General features: G+C 39.5%; 1 protein-coding gene across 1 annotated transcript; it reads left to right on the top strand.

Moving 5' to 3' along the window:
* Positions 1-11,282: 11,282 nt before the first annotated feature.
* LOC109208376 lies at positions 11,283-14,580 on the top strand. Its single transcript, XM_019371484.1, has 5 exons — positions 11,283-13,537; positions 13,628-13,728; positions 13,830-13,935; positions 14,015-14,082; positions 14,198-14,580. Exons 1-5 carry the CDS (start codon positions 11,283-11,285, stop codon positions 14,578-14,580), a joined length of 2,913 nt encoding a protein of 970 aa, XP_019227029.1.
* Positions 14,581-20,781: the final 6,201 nt, after the last annotated feature.

The raw sequence follows: 20,781 nt of genomic DNA, 5'->3' as shown, positions 1-20,781 counted from the left end.
AGACTCATCTGTGTCATTAATGTGGCCATATTTTCAGCAAGAGTGTTGGATGGATCTAAGGGCACTGAGTGAACTACTGGAGTGATAGGTGCTTCCTGGTTGTCCACCCCGAATTTTGTGCCATCTTGTCAAGAAAACTCTGGCTTTCTCTCCATGTTTTTCTCAAAAATGCTCCACCAGCTGAAGCATCAACATTACCTTTCATGCTATCTGCCAAACCCATGTAAAACCGCTGCCCCAACATCTGATCTGGAATACCGTGGTGCGGTCATATAACCAACATCCCTTTGAATCGTTCCCATGTTTCTTGTAGTGTCTCCATTGATTTCTGTTTGAAACTCAAAATTTCATCAATTTGTTGAGCAGTCTTGTTGGGTGGATGAAACTTGTTCACAAATTTCTTGACTAACTCCTCCCAAGTCGTTATGGAATTAATGGGGAGTGAGTTTAGCCAAGTCTGGGCAGCTCCTGTCACCGAGAATGGAAACAACAATAGCTTTATTGCTTCCTGAGTTATGTTAGGCTGCCTTTGAGTTTTGCAGATTGACATGAAATTCTTCAAGTCCTGTTGAGGATCTTCGATTTGTGACCCCGAAAATAGTCCCTTGTTTTGCAACAAGTGCATCATGTTGTTTGTGATTTGAAATGATTCAGCTTGTATCTGCGGGACTAAAATTGCTGTGGCCAAATTCTCTGCTGTGGGTTGTGCCCAGTCATATAGAGCAGCCTCTGGCACAAGAGGTGCCACTGGCACCACTGGTGCTACTGGCGTAGCTAGGTCTACCACGTTGTCCCCCATGTCTGGTTCGAATTGTTCAGTTGTTTGTTGTTGTTTGTTTTTCCGGTTGGCCCGATTCAAGGCCTTCAAAACTTTCTCGGGATCTGATAATTCTTCAAATATTTCACCAGTTCTCGATGAGTTTCTAGACATGCACCTATACAACCAAGTCAACAAACGTTAAAATTTCAATGTATAGATTGGAAGTAAAGAAAACTGACTACACTAAGAATTTTTGTATTTCTTTTAATTGTAATTGATAACACCGTTAACTCCCCGGCAACGACACCAAAATTTGATCTCGCCCAACTATGCCTTATAAAAAGGACAAAGCGATCGCTGCAAATATAATCCGAGTATTTAGCCCAGAGTCGAATCCACAGGGAATTAACCTACCAATTACTCTTGTTAGATTCACTAAATTCTTCGTAATCAACTTTCCAGATATTTTGAATAACAATAGGAGATTTTTTTACTAACTATAACTGAATGAAAGCAAGTAACTAAAAGCTAACTATGACTAGGTTGTATGCAAGTAAGAGAAGGATCTAAGGTTATGATTTCTCCTATTTATGGAATCCCTTCCTGTTATGTTTCATATAGATTTGCTTAATCGTCTTTATCAATCATCAGCACTCTTACTACCGTAAATCTCTTCCGAGTAATTACAACAATTTACTAGACGCACTCTCCCGAGTTACGCTAGCTGGCTTTTATTACAGCTCACTTTAGATCACACCCAAGGCTTCGTTATCCCTAATCCCGCCTTTAAACCCTCGGTTATTAATCCCTCATATACTTTGGGAGTGGTGTCGTTCAACAATTATCTAAATATGCACTCTCTCCTGAGTAATACATACTAAATAGGCACAGCTAATTGAGGATCCTATCAATTAACTACAACAAGAACGTAGTTGAACAAATAGAGATTAAACCGGGCAAACTATATTAACATAACACGAAGTTCATCCTTCAATAGGTTCCATCAAAACCCTAGACAAAGTATTTAGCTACTCATAGCAAAGCAAGATGAAACTACAAAAGTATTCATAATGTGCTATTGAAATAATAAAGAGAAGATTGAAAAACTCTAATGGTTGATTGCTCTTCTCACACTTGTTCTTGCCTCATTTTCAGTCTAAAAACAAGCTTAACCTTCGCTTGGGCGAGTTTTTTGAGTTTATAAAGGGTTAGGATAAGTTTCCCCCGTTTTACACTTTAGTCCCCAAAATTTCTGGGCAGTTACACAGTCGACCGCGGTGAAACGCAACTATTCTGTCTCACTTGCTTGGCCTACCGCGGTCGACCGCGGTCGCGGTCGCGGTGGCTTCTTGCCCAATCCTCCTTTGCCTCTTTCTTGCTTATTTTCGGTTGGGTCTTCTTGATTGGCCTTATATCCACATTATTGACTCCAAAATACTCCATAATCTCTTCCTAACTTGGATTAGTCCCTGCAAAGCAAAAGAACACCAATTAGAGTATTTTGTTATCATTTAGCCTTTAAAACAACAATAAAGTATGGTACATTTGGAGTGTAAATAGCATCTATATAGCCTATTATCATTCACATTGATATTTGGGCCCTTACAACACTCGAACTTACAATGGTTTTAGGTATTTTCTCACTCTAGTTGATGACTTTACTAGAGTAACATGGACACATCTCCTCTCTTGCAAGAGCAATGCTATTTCAGTTCTTAAAGCTTTCATTCAACTGGTGAAAGTTCAATTTCATTCTTCTGTTAAAAATGATTTAGGTCTGATAATGCCTATGAACTGGGGGTAGTTCTCAACTCCAACAATTCTTTGCTAATAATGGCATACTTCACCAGACTATTATCCCTCACACTCCCCAACAAAATGGCATTGTTGAAAGAAAACATAAACATCTCTTAGAAGTCTCTAGGGCACTTTTATTCCAATCCAAACTCCCTCTCAAGTACTGGGGTGACTGTGTTCTCACTGCTACATATATCATTAATAGAATTCCCTCCATAGTCCTACACAACATCCCACCTTTTGAGAAACTACATGGTCATGCTCCCTCTTATGATTACTTGAAATCCTTTGGCTGTCTCTATCATGCAGCCAGTCCTAAGCCTGGCAGGGATAAGTTTCAACCTAGATCAATATCTGCTATCTTCTTGGGGTACCCTTGTGGGAAAAAGGGGTACAAATTACTTAACTTGTCATCTTTTTCTATTTTTTTCTCTAGAAATATTGTCTTTTATGAACACATTTTTCCTTATCACTCCCCTTCTCCTTCTCCTTCTCCTCCTCCTACTTTCCCTCCTCCTTCTGATTATGTTGAGGTTTCCCCTTCTGTTCCCGTTGAGGTTTCTCCTTCTGCTACACCTTCTACTTCCCCTGATTCTGTTTCCATCCCTCTTCCTCCTCCTGTTCTAGTTCCTGAACTTAGGAGGTCTGGCAGGCCTGTTCAGGTTCCTAAATACCTTAAAGATTTTATTTGTTCTTCAATTGTTCCTTCTTCTTTTTTCTGCTTTTGTGTCCCTTCAGGTTTCTAGTGGTGAACTACACATGCATTGGCCTCAATTTTACCAACAGGATGTCTCTAATCCTGCTTGGCAAGAGGCCATGCTAAAGGAATTTCAAGAAGTTGAAGCTAACCACACTTGGGACATTGTTCCCGTTCCTCCTCATAAGAAGGCTATTCCCCGCAATGGGTGTATAAGATCTAACAGAAATCTGATGGTTCTATTGAGAGTTATAAGGCCAGACTTGTCATAAGAGGCGACACACAAAGGGAAGGTGTTGATTACACTCACACTTTTTCCCCTGTTGTTAAACTCACTACCATCAGATGTCTTCTCACTCTAGCTTTGAAGAGAGGTTGGACTGTTTTCCAATTGGATGTCAACAATACTTTTTTGCATGGTGATCTCCATGAAGAGGTCTACATGAAGGTTCCTCCTGGTTTTGAAGTCTCCCTCTCTTCTTCTACCTCTCCTCCCTTGGTGTGCAAACTTCAGAAATCACTTTATAGCCTCAACCAAGCATCTCGACAGTGGTTTGCCAAGCTGTCTGAATCCTTGCAATCTAGGGGCTACATGTCCAGCAAAAATGACTACTCTTTGTTTATCAGGTCTTCTGGTTCTTCTTTGGTGGTTCTGGCCGTCTATGTAGATGACATTTTATTAGCTGGTGATTACCTTGATGAGTTGAATGCTTTGAAAGCTTTCTTGGATGCTCAATTCAAGATTAAGGACTTGGGGTATGTCCATTACTTCTTAGGTTTGGAAGTTACCCCTCATGACCATGGTTATCTTATGACTCAACACAAATATACTTCTGACTTACTTTCTGAATTTCATTGTGACCACTTCACACCTGTTACCACTCCTTTAGATCCTAGTGTGAAGCTGGTTCCTGACATGCATGATCCCATGCCTGATCCTACCACCTTCAGGAGGATAGTTGGCAAACTCAACTTCCTGCAGCACACCAAGCCTGATATATCTTTTTCAGTACAACACCTCAACTAGTTTTTACAAGACCCACATATTCCCCATATGCTGGCAGCTCTACATGTCCTTAGATACCTCATGAATGCCCCTGCTCAGGGTATTCTACTCTCAGCCAGCTCTGATCATTCACTTCTAGCATATTCAGATTCTGACTGGGCCGTATGTGTTGTTTCAAGGAGATCTGTGACTAGGTTTTACATCACTCTTGGGGGCAATCCAATTTCTTGCAAGAGTAAGAAGCGATCCATTGTCTCTCTTTCTTCAGCTGAGGCTGAATATAGAGCATTGAGAATGGTTGTGGCTGAGGTTTCTTGGCTGACTCGTTTACTTGGTGATTTGGGCCTTCATATTTCTGCCCCTGTTTCTATATTTTGTGACAGTCAGGCAGCTTTGCACATTGCCAAGAACCTAGTGTTTCATGAACGCACCAAACATATTGATTGCCACTATGTTCGAGACAACCTGCACTCTGGGTTGATATCCCTTCAGTTTGTTCCCAGCTCTACTCAGCTTGTTGGCATGTTGACCAAGCCTCTGCGTGGTCCTCTACATCATTAATGTTTGGTCAAGCTTGGAGTGTCTATACCCTGCAGCTTGGGGAGGGGGGGTGTTGACAATACTGGGCCACTTGACATTAGCTAAGAGAATTAACTATTTGGCCTCATTGTTTCATACTTAGTTTGGGCCTTTATGTATACCCGACCCAATTTAATTTAGTTATTCATTTTGTATATACACGAACATTCTGGACAGAACACAATAATAAGAAATTCATTTTTTCTTCTCAGATATTTTGCTCTTCTCTTTCTCTTCTCATTATTAGGGTTTTCAATTCCAAATCAAATCTTCCGATTACACTAAAAATCAATGAATTAACAGGCTTCGCCACTGTGAACGGCATAGTAGGAGGGGTGGTACAATATTGCCTTTTTTGCGCCATTCCTTTCCGGCTATAGTTGCAGGATCTCCGAGGAATAACTATTTGCATTTAAAAAATTATTAAATATGTACAAATTATTAATTTAGAACTCAATAACTTAAAAAATTTAGAATTCCAAACCCATGAGATTAAAATCCTGACTCCACATCTGAGACTGCGAGTTTTGGTATCCCATTCATGAACATAGGAATCATTTAGTAGCTCTGTTTAAGAAAAAAAGAATAACAGAAAGAAATATAATACTTATGGAAACAATAAGTAACATTAATACAAGCAATATAGACAGAAATGATGAAATAATTCATTGACGAGGTCATATTACTTCATAGTTTTATCATTCTTCATGATCTTTTTCCTATGTTTTAAATAGTTCGTTTGAATTCTGGATTTGTTGGAGTGGTCGAAGAATTTTCTCGCTTTTACCTGTACTGTACAATAGCTTCTTTCCTACTATAATATAANACGAGGTCTACTCACTCCTCTATACTCTCCCTCCTAACCCCGTCTGTCCTCTCTCTCCTGGACCCACCTGTCCCCTACTCGGCGAGAGGCCCTCACCACCCGCTGAACTGGGACCACAGGCTGTGTCGTCATGGCACTTGGAACCTGACCAATGGAAACTCGCTGCTCTGGAGTGGGGGCGGCGGGAGTCTGGGTCCCTCCCCCGATCTGTGAAGTAGTCGGTACAACCTGAATCAATCCCGCCTGAATCAACGTACCAAACATGCTCAGGAACTGTGCCAAGGTCTCCTGAAAGGCTGGAGTAGTAGTAGCTGTAGGCGTGTCAGGTGCCTGGACTCCGGCTGGATCTGCTGGTGGTACCTCGACGGCAGCTCGCGCAGGTGCTCTCGCTGCACCACGGGCGCATCATCGGCCTCTACCCCGTCCCCGACCTCTGACGGCTACAGTAGGGGGCGCGGTTTCCTGATCATCTCGAGTAGCACGTGTCCTCACCATCTGTGAGAGAATAGAAGGCAGAAGTTTAGAATTGTGACTGCCAAAAATCTCGCACGACAGGGATGTCAAATGAGGTGGAATTTTCCTAACATTTACATAGCCTCTCGTAGATAAGTACAGACGTCTCCGTACCGATCAGCGAAACTCTAATAAATCAGCCTGTGTTCCGTGACTCCTATGAACCTAGAGCTCTGACACCAACTTGTCACGACCCCAGTTCGCCCTCCGTGAACATGTCGTGATGGCACCTAGTCCCTATAACTAGGTAAGCCTAACAATGCCGAAATAATAACCTAACTTGTGGAATAATTAATTAGAACTGAACATATCAAAATAATAAGTGCATATAAGGCCGCTCGGCCTATACAACTCAAAGGAAATGCGGAAGTCTACAACACCATCCCAAAACCCAAAAACTCACGGGAACCATAGGCTAATAGAAATACTGTAAATGCTCTAATCTCCAGAATGTCTACATCAAAAGTATGATAGAATCTAAACACTACAGATAGAATAAAGAAGGAGACTCTTCGGTCTGCGGACACTGCAGATATACCTTGAAGTCTCCGTAGCTCTCCCCGCCTCAAGGATAGTGCGCCTGAGTGGAGGTACCTGGATCTGCACATGAAAAACATGCGCAGGAAGGGCATGAGTACACCACAGCGGTACTCAGTAAGTACCAAGCCTAACTTCGGTTGGGTAGTGACGAGGAAGGTCAGGGCCCTACTGAGGTTAAAAAATATAATATAAATCAACAGTATGAAAATAGGCAGTAACAGTGAGTACAGCAGTGGAATAAGACAGACTAAACAAAGCAATAACAAATACATAAAGAACGGAGCAAACACAGAATAAGTACAGCTCAATACCAATGGTAACAATGAGGATCTCCCAGGATACCGTCCTGTAGTCTTTTTCTCAACTGTCCAGTGGATCTCCCGGGATACCGTCCCGTAGTCCATCATATGTGTATATCCGAAGGATCTCCAGGGATACCGTCCCGTAGTCCAACTATCAATGTGCAGGGGGATCTATCGGGAATCTAACCCGCAGTCCCAAAGTAAATAGGCAGGGGGATCTATCGGGAATCTAACCCGCAGTCCCAAAGTAAACAAACAAGGGGGAGCTACCGAAATCCCACATCCATAGTCCCAATGTAAATGCGCAACCACAACCAGAAGATATTCAGAAATGAAGTACAAAAGACAAGCATCAGGTAATACTAGCCTAGCATGCTTCACGTAGTACAGTCAAGGCAACTTAAACAATTAAGCAAGTTAAATCAACTAAACATGCTTTTCTAATCTAACACAGGTTATAATTGCAAGTAAAACAAGGCAAATATGAAGGAAACTCAGTCTCAATATCTTAAGTAAAAACCGGATTTTTCAACAATTAGCTCAAGCACGTGCTCGTCACCTCACGTACAAGGCACTCAATTACCAAATATCATATCCTAAGGGGAAAGGTCCCCCACACAAGGTTAGACAAGCCAGTTACCTCGAACCGGCTCCAAAAATCAACTCGAAATCACACTTTTGCCACGAGTATCCGACTCCAAATGGCCCAAATCTATTCAATTCAATTACATATCATAAATAACATCTCAAGCAACTGATTCTACTATTAAATTCAAAGACAAGACGCGAAATTAGGTAAAATGACCAAAACGCCCCTCAGGCCAACGTCTCGGAATCGGATAATTTTCACATTTTCAGAACCCTCGTACTCTCACGAGTCTAACCATATAAAAATCTCCCAAATCGAAGGTCAAACACCCACTCAAAACTCAATAGTTTGTTCTATNCGTCCCGATTGATGAAATTACTACGTATTTGACTGAAACTACTTGTTATCATCATAATTTGGGCTGATTGCCATGATTGGGCTTCGTGCCAACTATGTGAATCCTTCGGGGATTGATATCACTGTTTTCGCATTATTTTGCATACTATTTGATCTCGGTCCAGGGTTTTAATACTGATTTGCAAACTCAACCATTTTTCTAAGATTTGAAACCTTAAACAACATTTTATTGACGTTTTGAGCTGAGAACTGTTATTTTAATATTGCCCAAGTGGCTTATGTGCATTTCTGGACTGAGCATGGATCGGGCTGCACGCCGCAGCAGTGTTATAGTGATTTCTGGACATATGGTTGGCTCGGGCTGCACGCCGCAGCGGTACTGTATTGATATTGAGGCCGAGGGCCTGGTTGATGCCACGAGATGGCTTGATTATTGCGCTTGGGCTCTAGGAGCCCCTCCGGAGTCTGTACACACCCCCAGTGAGCGCCGTCGACGTTAAATATGGTTGGCTCGGACTGCACGCCGCAGCGGTCATATGCATTGCATTGCACTCATGCATTGGTTCCTGTTTGTATTCCGTGTCATGACATTCAGCACTCTCATTTCATTGACATCCATGCTACTTCTTGTACTGATTACCAGAATACCCTAGTGTTATTTGTTAATGGAGTGCTGTGCCCGAGGGGCTAACTTACGTGCTGACTTGCACTATCTGTTTCGCATTCATTTGCTTAACTGTTGAAAAAGACATTTTCAAAAGAGGTTTGTAACTGAGCCCAGATAGATTTTCTAAAGGATTTTCACGGTTTTACTGTTTTCTCAAAGGGTTGCACTGTTCTATATAGCATGATGGAGTGCCTTTCGTGATTTCTTGCTGCTCAGTTATTATTTACCTTTATTACTCACTGAGTTGGAGTACTCACTTTACTCCCTGCACCTCGCGTGCAGTTGCAGGTATTTGTTACGCGGTAGCGGGTTTGAGCTGATTGAGGATTTTGTTATCGTAGCTGAGCAAGGTGACCGCCGGCGTTCGCGGCACCGGACTTCGTCTTTTGACTCCAAATTTTATTTCGTATATTATCGGCCTTGTAGTTGTGATCGGATTTCTTTAGATGCTCGTGACTTGTGACACCCCGGTCGGGCTGTGTCGGGCTGAAAATTATCTGTTATAAATGCCATTTAGTCGTATTTATCCATTCATTTATGTTTAATAATTGTTAAAGAGACGAATTGGGTTAGTTGGCTGGCCTTGTCTTCACGAGAGGCGCCATCACGACCGGGTTTGGAAATTGGGTCGTGACATACTTTCACTGTAGAATCCCTTGCCGGGATAGTATAGTTTATTGTTGATCCCTTGCCGGGACACTTGGTATGGTTGTTGCTAAAGGTATATAAATATTAAATATGGATCGGGTTGCACGCCGCAACAATATAAAATATGGATCAGGTTGCACGCCGCAACAATATTAAATATGGATCGGGTTGCACGCCGCAACAATATTAAATATGGATCGGGTTGCACGCCACAACAATACTAAATATGGATCGGATTGCATGCCGCAACAACGTTATATTGGATCGGGTTGCACGCCGCAATAATATTATATTGGATCGGGTTGCACGCCGCAACAGTGGTAAAAGATAAGGGATCGGGTTGCGCGCCGCAACAGTATTATTATTGTTTTGTTGTAGATTCTGAGTTGTTCTCTCATATTTCTTTTAAGTTCCTGCTGGATTTGACATTTTCCCCGTAGCATGTACCACCCTCCTATTTAAATTATTTATCCTGTTATTTTCCGCTGTATATTATATAATTGCACAGGTTTATCTGGAGTCTGGTCCTAGCCTCGTCACTACCTCGCCGGGGTTAGGCCAGGTACTTACCAGAACATGGGGTCGGTTGTGCTGATGCTACACTCTGCACTATGTGCGGATACCGGAGCAGCATTTGGGTACCAACACTTGGGGAGCCAGCCTTCAGTCCATCCAGAGATCCCGAGGTAGTCCTGCAGGCATCAGCAGGCCCGGCGTTCTCTCCTATCTATTATATGTTCTGTTTTCACTTGTTTCCGAGACAGACTGTATTTCCTTTTTTTTCAAACACTTGTATGTAGTACTCATAGACAGTTCGTGATATTGTGACACCGGTTTCTAGGTAGAGGCGTATGTTGGCGTTCTTGTACTTATATTGGTATTAAATTAGACTAAGTCTTCCGCTTGATTTCATCTTTCGCTATTATTTAAATGTTGATCACCTGTTAATTCAAGTTGTTAAAAAGGATTGAAATGAAAGAGTTAGAACTTCTATATTTTGTGGCTTGCCTAACTTCTACGAGTAGGCGCCATCATGACCCCCGAGAATGGAAAATTCGGATCGTGACAATTGGCTCCAACATATCATAAATTTTCTTTGATTTTGTGTTGAATACTGATTGTTATCGTTGTAGGAGCAAAAAAAAAATTTTGTTTATTGGGGTTGCTATGCCATATGGCCTCTTCCAGTATGAAAGATGTAATGTTTGTTTAATGTGATCTTGTTATATCTTTGTGTGTATTGTGGGAGGAGTCCTCAAAAGAATTTAAAATTAGATAAAGTAATGTATATTAATAACCATGATTAATAGAAGTTTATGAGTTAAGCGATAAAAATTTATGGGCAAATACTCTGGCTATCTTAGATTAATTATTACATACAGATTATAAGGTTAATTGCGATGCCGTGCAATCCCCGTGGAATGCCAAAATATCTGGTACCAAGGGAAACGATGAGCCCAAAAGCCATCAACAACCTTTGCGCTCCCCTGTTCTTCACACAAACAAAAACATGAGTCATAAATGCCAATAACAATCCAACAACCATGTAGAGGAATCCAACAGCAAAACCTTCAGTCCCTAACTGCATCCCAGATCCTTGGTATAAGAAAATCATCTTCCCTGCATCATTTCTATCAACCAAATACATAGGCACTTTTCTGATTTTACTATGCATTGTCCCTGCAACACCAAAAAAGTACACGAAAATCGACCCGATAATTCTAAGGTGATTTTAGTGGCAATTTCTATAGATTCTTTCATCCAGTGCATAATACCTTCTAGTTTTTCATCATCACAATCATCCTGTGTAAGAGTTGCTTCCTGTTTCAAGATATATAAGTGAGTAACTGATAAGTTCAGTTACATTTATCTTTCAAATTGCACATTGAGCTTTCTGAATGTAGCAAAATTGACCTCTAAATTGTATAACCATGGTTAATTGATCTTTTTTTTTTTAAGCATCTTGATATTATTTTATTTTTCTTTGTAGGAAATTTTGAAATGGACAAGTCTTGGATGCGCTGTAACGATAGATTGAGCGATGTGTATTTAAAAGGAGTTGAAGATTTTCTTCAATTTGCTTTTAAGCACACAGAACCAGAAGGTAAAATTCCTTGCCCTTGTAAAAAATGCAACAACATTTTTCACAAAACTAGAGACGAAGTAAAGGAACATTTAATAATTTTTGGGATAGTCAAGGGGTACACTCGCTGGCTTTTCCATGGAGAATTTGCAGCCAAAGAGAAAATCACTAACAATAATGAAGTAAGACAAGAGGAAGTAAGAAAAGGAAAAGGTGATGATATATTTGAAATGATTTATGATGCTACTGGCCCTGATATCACGAATTATTCTGGTGGGGTTGATCCTTCTGAACCAGTTTCGGAATTTTTCAAATTACTGGAGGATGTTGCACAACAACTTTATTCTGGTTGCGAGAAATTCTCCAAGTTGTCAATGATTGTGGAGTTGTTTCAAATTAAGTGCCTTTATGGATTTAGTGATAAAGCAACTGACTGCATAATGAAGTTAATTAAACGAGCACTTCCTTCTGGTGAAACTTTATCGGAATCATTCTATGGAGCAAAAAAAGTGATTCGAAGTTTAGGTCTTCGTTATGAAAAAATACATGCTTGCGAAAAATATTGTGTGCTGTTTTGGAAACATAATGCAAAAGCTGAATCTTGCTTGGTTTGTGGCGAGTCTAGGTGGAAATCAAGAGAAGGTCAAAAAGCTAATGGGGCTAATACAGAAAAGAGTGGGAGCAAAATTCCTCGAAAAGTTTTGCGTTACTTTCCTTTGAAACCAAAATTGCAAAGGTTGTTTACGTCATCAGAAATAACTTCAGACATGACATGGCATCATGATCAACGTTTGAAAGATGGGGTTCTTAGACATCCAACCGACTCAGATGTACGGAAATATTTTGATACATCTAACCCGGGCTTTGCCAGAGATCCTCGTAATGCTAGACTTGGATTAGCATCTGATGGAATAAATCCTTTCGGCAATTTAAGTGTTTCTCATAGCACTTGGCCAGTAATTATTACTGTGTATAACCTACCCCCTTGGATGTGCATGAAGCAACCATATTGCTTCTTATCTTTGTTGATACCTGGCCCTAAAGCTCCTGGAAATGATATTGATGTATACTTAGAACCTTTGGTGGATGAGTTGCAAGAATTGTGGTATAATGGAGTCAATACATATGATGCTTCGAGAAAGGAGAACTTTTGTATGCGAGCAGCACTCTTATGGACTATAAATAATTTTCCAGCTTATGCCTACTTGTCTGGATGGAGCACAAAGGGAGCTTTGGCTTGCCCTTCATGCAACAAAGAGACTCCGTCTACTCGATTAAAGTATGATTGTAAGTTTTCTTACATGGGTGCTCGTAGGTTTTTATCGCCTAATCATAAATGGCGGGAAAATAAACATGATTTTAATGGGGAAGTAGAAAGAAGACCTGCTCCAAAAATTCTTTCTGGAGATGATATTTTAAATCAGTTGGATAGCATGGAAGACACTAAATATGGAAAGACCCAAAAGAGAAAAAGATACGAAAAAAGTAAAGGCATTCATAATTGGAGGAAGAAAAGCATCTTTTTCAAACTTCCTTATTGGAAAAATAATCTAATACGCCACAATTTAGACGTCATGCATATTGAAAAAAATGTGTGTGACAATATTATTGGGACACTATTAGATATGGAAGGAAAAATGAAAGATAATTTGAATGCTCGTCGTAATTTGAAGGAAATGGGTATAAGAAAAGATTTGCATCCAACTCAAAGAGATGGAAAGTGGTATTATCCAGCAGCAAGCTATACTTTATCACCAAATGAGAAGTCTAAAGTATGCAAGTTCTTGAAAACTATTAAGGTTCCAGATGGATATTCTTCCAATTTATCACGGTGTGTAAAGTTAGAGGATCGTAAAATTTTTGGAATGAAGAGTCATGACTCTCATCTTCTTTTGGAACAATTGCTCCCTTTTGCAATCCGCGGAGTCCTACCAAACCATGTCTATGATGCTATTACCGAGCTAAGTATTTTCTTTAGAGAATTATGTTCAAAAACTGTAAGAGTTGATATGTTGGATCAACTTGCAACTCAAATTCCAATTACATTGAGAAAAATAGAAAAAATATTTTTGCCAACATTTTTTGATATTATGGTGCACTTGGTCATTTATCTTCCAAGAGAGGCTAAGCTTGCTGGACCTGTACAATACAGATGGATGTACACAATAGAGCGGTATGTTTTGTATTTTATAATTTCGGTTTAATTTTATGTGGCTTGTTAATTTTTCATGCTAAGCGTTTAACTGAATGCTATATTATGTAGATTCTTGCGCAAACTGAAATGTTATGTTCGCAATAGAAGTCAATCTGAAGGATCTATTGCAGAAGGTTATATTGTTGAAGAAGTCTTATATTTTGTTCAAGGTATTTACATGGAAGTGAAAAAGGGTATAATCGAGTGGGAAAAAATAATAAAGATGATCGTGTTGAGTCATACTGTGGATTGTCAATATTTGAACAAAAAGGTTGCCCTTTGTTAAAAGATACATCTAGAAATCTTAAAGAGTTTGAGCGAAAACAAACTCATCTTTATGTTTTGAGAAATTGTGAAGAAGTTCAACCATTTTTACGGTATATTTCTTTATAGTATTGTACATTGCAATTTGATTTTGTTAGCTTTTTCTCAATTATTATTTTTATTTTTAAACAGGGAGTACGAGCAGAGTAATAGTGACATGAACTTCGATAATTGGTTTTTTCATCGAGTAAGTTTTCACTGTATTTTTTATTCAATTTGTCATACTTATAGTTTAGTTTAGTTTATCTTTTGAGTGTTTATGGTTGTATGGTGGGTGCTGCTGTAGGAATTTTATTGTTCTTCCCGTCTTTGTAGTCCTAACTGTTTTATGTGATAACCTGAATAAAATTGGCAATGACTTTGTTAGCGTCAATACTAACCGAAAGTTAGCAACAAATGAACCATTCGTGCTTGCATCTCAAGCAGAACAAGTTTTTTATGTCAGGGATAATCTTCATCCCAATTGGTCAATTGTCTTGAATGGTCATTCTTCTTACTTTACTGATGGTACTGTCAATGAAGAAACTTTTCAACAAGATGCTCAAGATTTCTCTTGTACATTTAAGGAAGATGAAGACTTTATGTATTGGAGAAGAAATGATCTTGATGTTATCAGCACTAATGTTACCTTAGCTGATGATATTATTGAAGACATCGAATCAGAACCTGAAACCGATGACGAAGATTTGTTACTCTAAATATTTAGAAGTCTTATATGCATATTTGTTTATACTCATTTAATGTTAAAGCTTTTCTTTATTTGCTTGGGAGATGATGTTTAATTATTTATTCTTTTACTAAATTTATTATTTAATTTAATATATTGAATTATTTTGACTGAATATGAATTAGTATTTAATAGTGTTGTGTTGATAATTATACTTTAAATGAGTTCAAATGTTATTTTCTATAAGGTGTATGTTGATGGATTATCTAGTTACAACGTACAAGGTTGATGAAATTATGGTGATACGCCACTATTTGTGAAGTATTATTAGGAAGAGTGCTCTTAATAAGTGGAAAGATATATCATTCAACAATATTTTCTACATTATGTAGTCTCTTATCAGAAAATCTTTTAATAGGATTGGGGAGGTGAATAGAGATAAAAAGGAGAAAAAATTTAACCCAGAGTGTTCCCTTGCAACCAAATTGTCGCTCAGTTAATTCGGCCGTATACAACCATTATTTGATGCTTTAAATAATTCGACAACTGCACATTTTCCGCGTGAGAAATGGGAAGGAGTACGTCCTCTTGTCCTTACACTTTTTCTTCTTCATAGTCAACACAATTGGTTACCTTTCTTTTTCTACTTCTGAATCACCAGGAAATTTTATTTTCACTCTAAATATTAGGCTCCCATTTGGACATAGATTATAATTATTTTTTTAAAAAAGAAATTAAAAATATTTTTTGTTCATGAAATTTAATCAATTTGTGAAAAAAAAAAAAATTGAAGGAAAAGTTCCAAAAAAACTAGTTTTGACCTATTTTCATTGGAACTTTTCTCCAATTACAAAACTTTAATATTTTTTTTAAGTAAAATGCATGTCCAAATACAATTTCAGTTTCAACAAATTATTTTTCAATTGAACTTCAAAAACTCTTTTGTCAAGTTTCAGCCAAATCTATGGGAAACTTGCCAATTTTTTTGTTAGAACAATAGATTATCGAAATAAGTTCTGTATTGATTTGACGAATGTAGAAATCTACCGGGAAGCACATATACATGAATATTGCTATAATTATGCATCTAACTATGAAACTTTAGTTATGTTAGTACTATTTTTGAAATTACTGCAAGTGCATGATAAAGATTATATTTTGCATACCAGGTATTCAAGATGGTATATACAGAATGGGTGCATGCAATATGGATCGAAAGGAATCAACGTAGATTCGAAAAGAGATCAAGGAGGGCAGAACAATTGGTGAGGAAAATAGCATATGTGTGTAATGTCCGAGCTCCTACTAGAATTAAAGAAACGGTTCAACAGTTTTGTATTTAGTTAGTCTAGTAGAAAATGTTATTTTTTCAGTCCCATAGTTAGATAGCAGACTGGGTTGTAGTCGTGCTATGGTTCATTACTTGTAAATATTCTGGTGATTAATAAAAAATTTAATTACCAAAAAAAAAGATTATACTTTGCTACGAAAGTTTTTTGTCTCTAAGTTGGTAGCTATATCATTTTGAAGCAAGATCATTCTTTTAGCTATAAAATTATGTTCAAACACGTGTATCATGGCTAAAAGATTACAATTGCTACAGCGATTTTAAATTCATAGTAAAAGCTTAGAATTAGCTACACCACTTATTGTAGCTATTTGAATTCGTGGCTATATCATTTTGTCATGATAATTAGTTGTAGCTATTAAGCTAACTACTACCACAGAGTTTATAAATTGAAGCAAAGATGTTCATTTAGCTACATGATTTTGAATGACATAAATTATTGTGGCAAAAAATACTTTATTGCTATAACAACTCCAATCACGTGGCAAAATAATTAGCTATAAATCTTTAGAGTAGCAATAAATTTGTAGCTATTTTGGCAGCTATTGCCACGATAGTTAGAAACTATAGCAAAAATGAGAAATTAGCTTTGTCAGTTTAACTTGTGTAGCTAAGAAATTTTACGAAATTGTGAAAAGCTACCAAATTATAATTTTTGTGGCTAATATTCGGTAATAGCCACGTTTTTTACATTCGTAGCTAAGAATCTATAGATATAGATGCATATTGTTGTAGTGTTTACTGATTAGCCTTACTAAAATCTTCTCGTTGTATTAGACTTTCGTTCTATTTGATCTAGCATTTATTAAGCTCAACTAAGATTCACCCCATTAAGTTATTATTGATTGATTTAGCAATTATTTGCTCAAACAATGTATTCATTCTTTCACATTTTATTCGGTACAAAATATTATTGCAGAATTTAATTTCAGAAATCAAATGTTTCATACCAAGAACCAAATTCTGTACTCTGTTATTACAATGCGTAGTTAAAACTGCATCATAGAAAAGTCTAGATTGGGTGATGACAGAGATTCACACGACATGATATCATTTTTACATTTTATTGTTCTTTCTTCTCTCCAAGTTAAACAATTTTAAACTGGGAGTATATGAAGTCTTTAACTTTTTTCGTCTACGTCGTACTTTCAATCGTCATACACAATTGACAGTGTCAGATTTTAAATGAAAAAACCAAAAAAAAAAAAATTAGCTTTTTCCTATTTTTGTTTTACTTTTTTTCGGAATCAGTGTTTGGCCATGAACATTCCAAATCCAACTTAAAGTTGAATTCCGAATTTTTTCGGAATTCGTAAACCTCCAAAAAGTTATTTTCACAATTTTCATTCTAAACCGCTCACAAAAATTCAAAAACAACTCTAGTTTGTATTCATGTCCAAACGCAACTCCAATTTCTAAATACCATTTTTAACTTAAATTTTCTTTTTTCGCTTTTATTGAAATTCACAACTCTGATGTCCAAACGTCCACTTAGACTTTAGCTAAGTCCTCAACTATGCGATTCTTTTGAACAAAAGCTAGCTATTCAGTCACATATATATGCAACCAATCATGTCAAACTTACCATGAAAGGGTTATGGTGGGATCAATAATATACGTTAACTATAGGTGTTGGATTAGAGCCATGTAACTTGTAAGTGGAAATACTCGGCGATAGCTCTGCGTCACTCATCGCCTTAAGCGTTGTACTCTCGAAAGCAGCGCACATATGGGCAAACGCCGATGCTGCCTGCTCGGAATTCGCCAGCAAGTCATAATCCACGGGAATGACGATGTGTCGGTCAGGACCCTCCGTCCACACTTCTACGCGAGTATGTCGTTCCAAGAAAGCCCGCACATCTTCTGGGTCGACGTCCGAACCTGAAACGTCATCCTCGGCATGCACCACTCCACATCCTCCGACAGAAGACGACGCACCACCCTCAGCAGATCGTACAGATCCCCCGCCTTGATATGCCCCTTCGTCCCTAGGGGATCTCCCCGCCAAAATGGCATCCGCCATAAAAACGGCCCTTGTACCTGACCAAGGTAAGGAAGCCACTCCCTAAGTAACAACTCTTTTCTTTTCAAGATCGGTGGCGATGGCCTTCCAAGCTCCACCCTCCTCCTTTTCCTCGACGGTGATTCATCCCCGTTGGAAGGATCATCCACGAGGTGGTAGACAGGCCGAGAAGAGATCTCATCCCGTACAACGATTTCATAAGGGGAGTCCCTTGTTGGTACAATTTGAGTACGACCTCCTCGGACGGACTCATCTAAGGTAAATTGCATCCCCGTCGATGCGACGACCTGGCGAAATGCCGGGACCGGAGCCTTCTTCTTTGAAAACCTACGACCTATCACCACAAAGAGGTCGTATCAATAAATGACGACAAACAACCGAAGGTCAGAGCGAAAGGAACCCTTACCAAAAGAAACTTTCAGCCCAAAGCGTTTGAGGAAGGCAGGCCAATCTCGAGTACCCACCATGTAAGGTAACACGCGAGCTACCCAATCCTCAATGCCGACGGCGGGAAAGGGTGCACGTCTTTCAGCTACACAGAAAAGTCATAGGTAAATAAAAATTAGAAAGAACGAAAGTAAACAACATGCGTGCGCTGCCAACACCTACGGTTGTGATTCCACTGCTCTGGAAATCCAGCGGGGTCCGATACCAAATGCTCCATTTTGATGAAGAAATATTTGTGCCAAAACTTTCGGCTTGGCCTGTCGTCCATTCCAACCACCAACCCCCTGGTCCCACGATGTCGCAGGTATATCATGGTACCCCTGTGAAAACTCGGGGAAAATAAATGTAAAAGGTGGTGAATACCAACCTCACACCCAGCCAACTCCGCATACTTCGTCAGCACCAGAAAAATCTTATAAGTATACGGAAACAGCTGCGCCGGGCAGATTTCGTAGAATCAACAGAACTCATCCGCCAGCGGAAGGAGAGGGAGGGTGTGACCGATCACAATAGGATACACGTAAAAAGCACAATATCCCGGTCTGTGGACCTCCACGAGGTCCTCCCCAGCTGGAACCATCTCGACATAAGGAGGAATATTGTACGTAGACCAGAGTTCATTTATGTGAGTTGGACCGGTCTCTAAGATCGCCGGAACAGGGGAAGGAGCAGGCTCCTTGTGGAAATCGTTCCTGAACATAGGATTTCTTGGGAGTATCTCCTCCACGGTGGGGAAACTATCACCCTCCTCCACCGCTACATCCTCGCTACCGGAAGGAGTGGCCATGGACAACAGAGTGGCGATGGAAACCTCATCACGTGCACGGTGAGTTCGGCGCATCTTTATAATAGAAGATATGCTGGTCACGACCCCATTTCGCCCTCCGTGAACATGTCGTGATGGCACCTAGTCCCTATAACTAGGTAAGCCTAACAATGCGGAAATAACAACCTAACTTGTGGAATAATTAATTAGAACTGAATATATCAAAATAATAACTGCATATAAGGCCGCTCGGCCTATACAACTCAAAGGAAATGCGGAAGTCTACAACACCATCCCAAAACCCGGAAACTTACGGGAACAATAGGCTAATAGAAATACTGTAAATGCTCTAATCTCCAGAATGTCTACATCAAAAGTATGATAGAATCTAAACACTACAGATAGAATAAGGAAGGAGACTTTTTGGTCTGCAGACGCTACAGATATACCTCGAAGTCTCTGTAGCTCTCCCCGCCTCAAGGATAGTGCGCCTGAGTGGAGGTACCTGGATCTACACATGAAAAACATGCGCAAGAAGGGCATGAGTACACCACAACGGTACCCAGTAAGTGCCAAGCCTAACCTCGGTTGGGTAGTGACGAGGAAGGTCATGGCCCTACTAAAGTCAAACAATATAATATAAATCAATAGTATGAAAATAGGCAGTAACAGTGAGTACAGCAGTGGAATAAGACAGACTAAACAAAGCAATAACAAATACACAAAGAACAGAGCAAACACAGAATAAGTACAGCTCAATACCAATGGTAACAATGAGGATCTCCCAGGATACCGTCCTGTAGTCTTTTTCTCAACTGTCCAGTGGATCTCCCGGGATACCGTCCCGTAGTCCATCATATGTGTATATCCGAAGGATCTCCAGGGATACCGTCCCGTAGTCCAACTATCAATGTGCAGGGGGATCTATCGGGAATCTAACCCGCAGTCCCAAAGTAAATAGGCAGGGGGATCTATCGGGAATCTAACCCAAAGTCCCAAAGTAAATAGGCAAGGGGATCTATCGGGAATCTAACCCGCAGTCCCAAAGTAAATAGGCAGGGGGATCTATCGGTAATCTAACCCGCAGTCCCAAAGTAAACAAACAAGGGGGGAGAGCTACCGGAATCCCACATCCGTAGTCACAATGTAAATGCGCAACCTCAACCAGAAGATATTCAGAATTGAAGTACAAAAGACAAGCATCAGGTAATACTAGCCTAGCATGCTTCACGTAGTACAGTCAAGGAAACTTAAACAATTAGGAAAGTTAAATCAACTAAACATGTTTTTCTAATCTAACACAAGTTATAATTATAAGTAAAACAAGGCAAATATGAAGGAAACTCAGTCTCAATATCTTAAGTAAAAATCGGATTTTTCAACAATTAGCTCAAGTACACGCTCGTCACCTCACGTACAAGGCACTCAATTACCAAATATCATATCCGAAGGGGAAAGGTCCCCCACACAAGGTTAGACAAGCCACTTACCTCGAACCGGCTCCAAAAATCAACTCGAAATCACACTTTTGCCACGAGTATCCGACTCCAAATGGCCCAAATCTATTCAATTCAATTACATATCGTAAATAACATCTCAAGCAACTAATTCTACTATTAAATTCAAAGACAAGACGCGAAATTAGGTA

The sequence above is a fragment of the Nicotiana attenuata genome, unplaced genomic scaffold (assembly GCF_001879085.1).
Source record: "Nicotiana attenuata strain UT unplaced genomic scaffold, NIATTr2, whole genome shotgun sequence".
Classification (NCBI taxonomy): domain Eukaryota; kingdom Viridiplantae; phylum Streptophyta; class Magnoliopsida; order Solanales; family Solanaceae; genus Nicotiana; species Nicotiana attenuata.
This window is presented reverse-complemented; position numbering and strand designations above follow the sequence as displayed.

Coding starts and splice junctions, on each gene's coding strand:
- LOC109208376 (XM_019371484.1), top strand. CDS start 11,283: ATGGACAAGTCTTGGATGCGCTGTAACGATAGATTGAGCGATGTGTAT. Junction 13,936..14,014: donor GAAGTTCAACCATTTTTACG/GTATATTTCTTT, acceptor ATTTTTAAACAG/GGAGTACGAGCAGAGTAATA. Junction 14,083..14,197: donor TCATCGAGTAAGTTTTCACT/GTATTTTTTATT, acceptor CCGTCTTTGTAG/TCCTAACTGTTTTATGTGAT.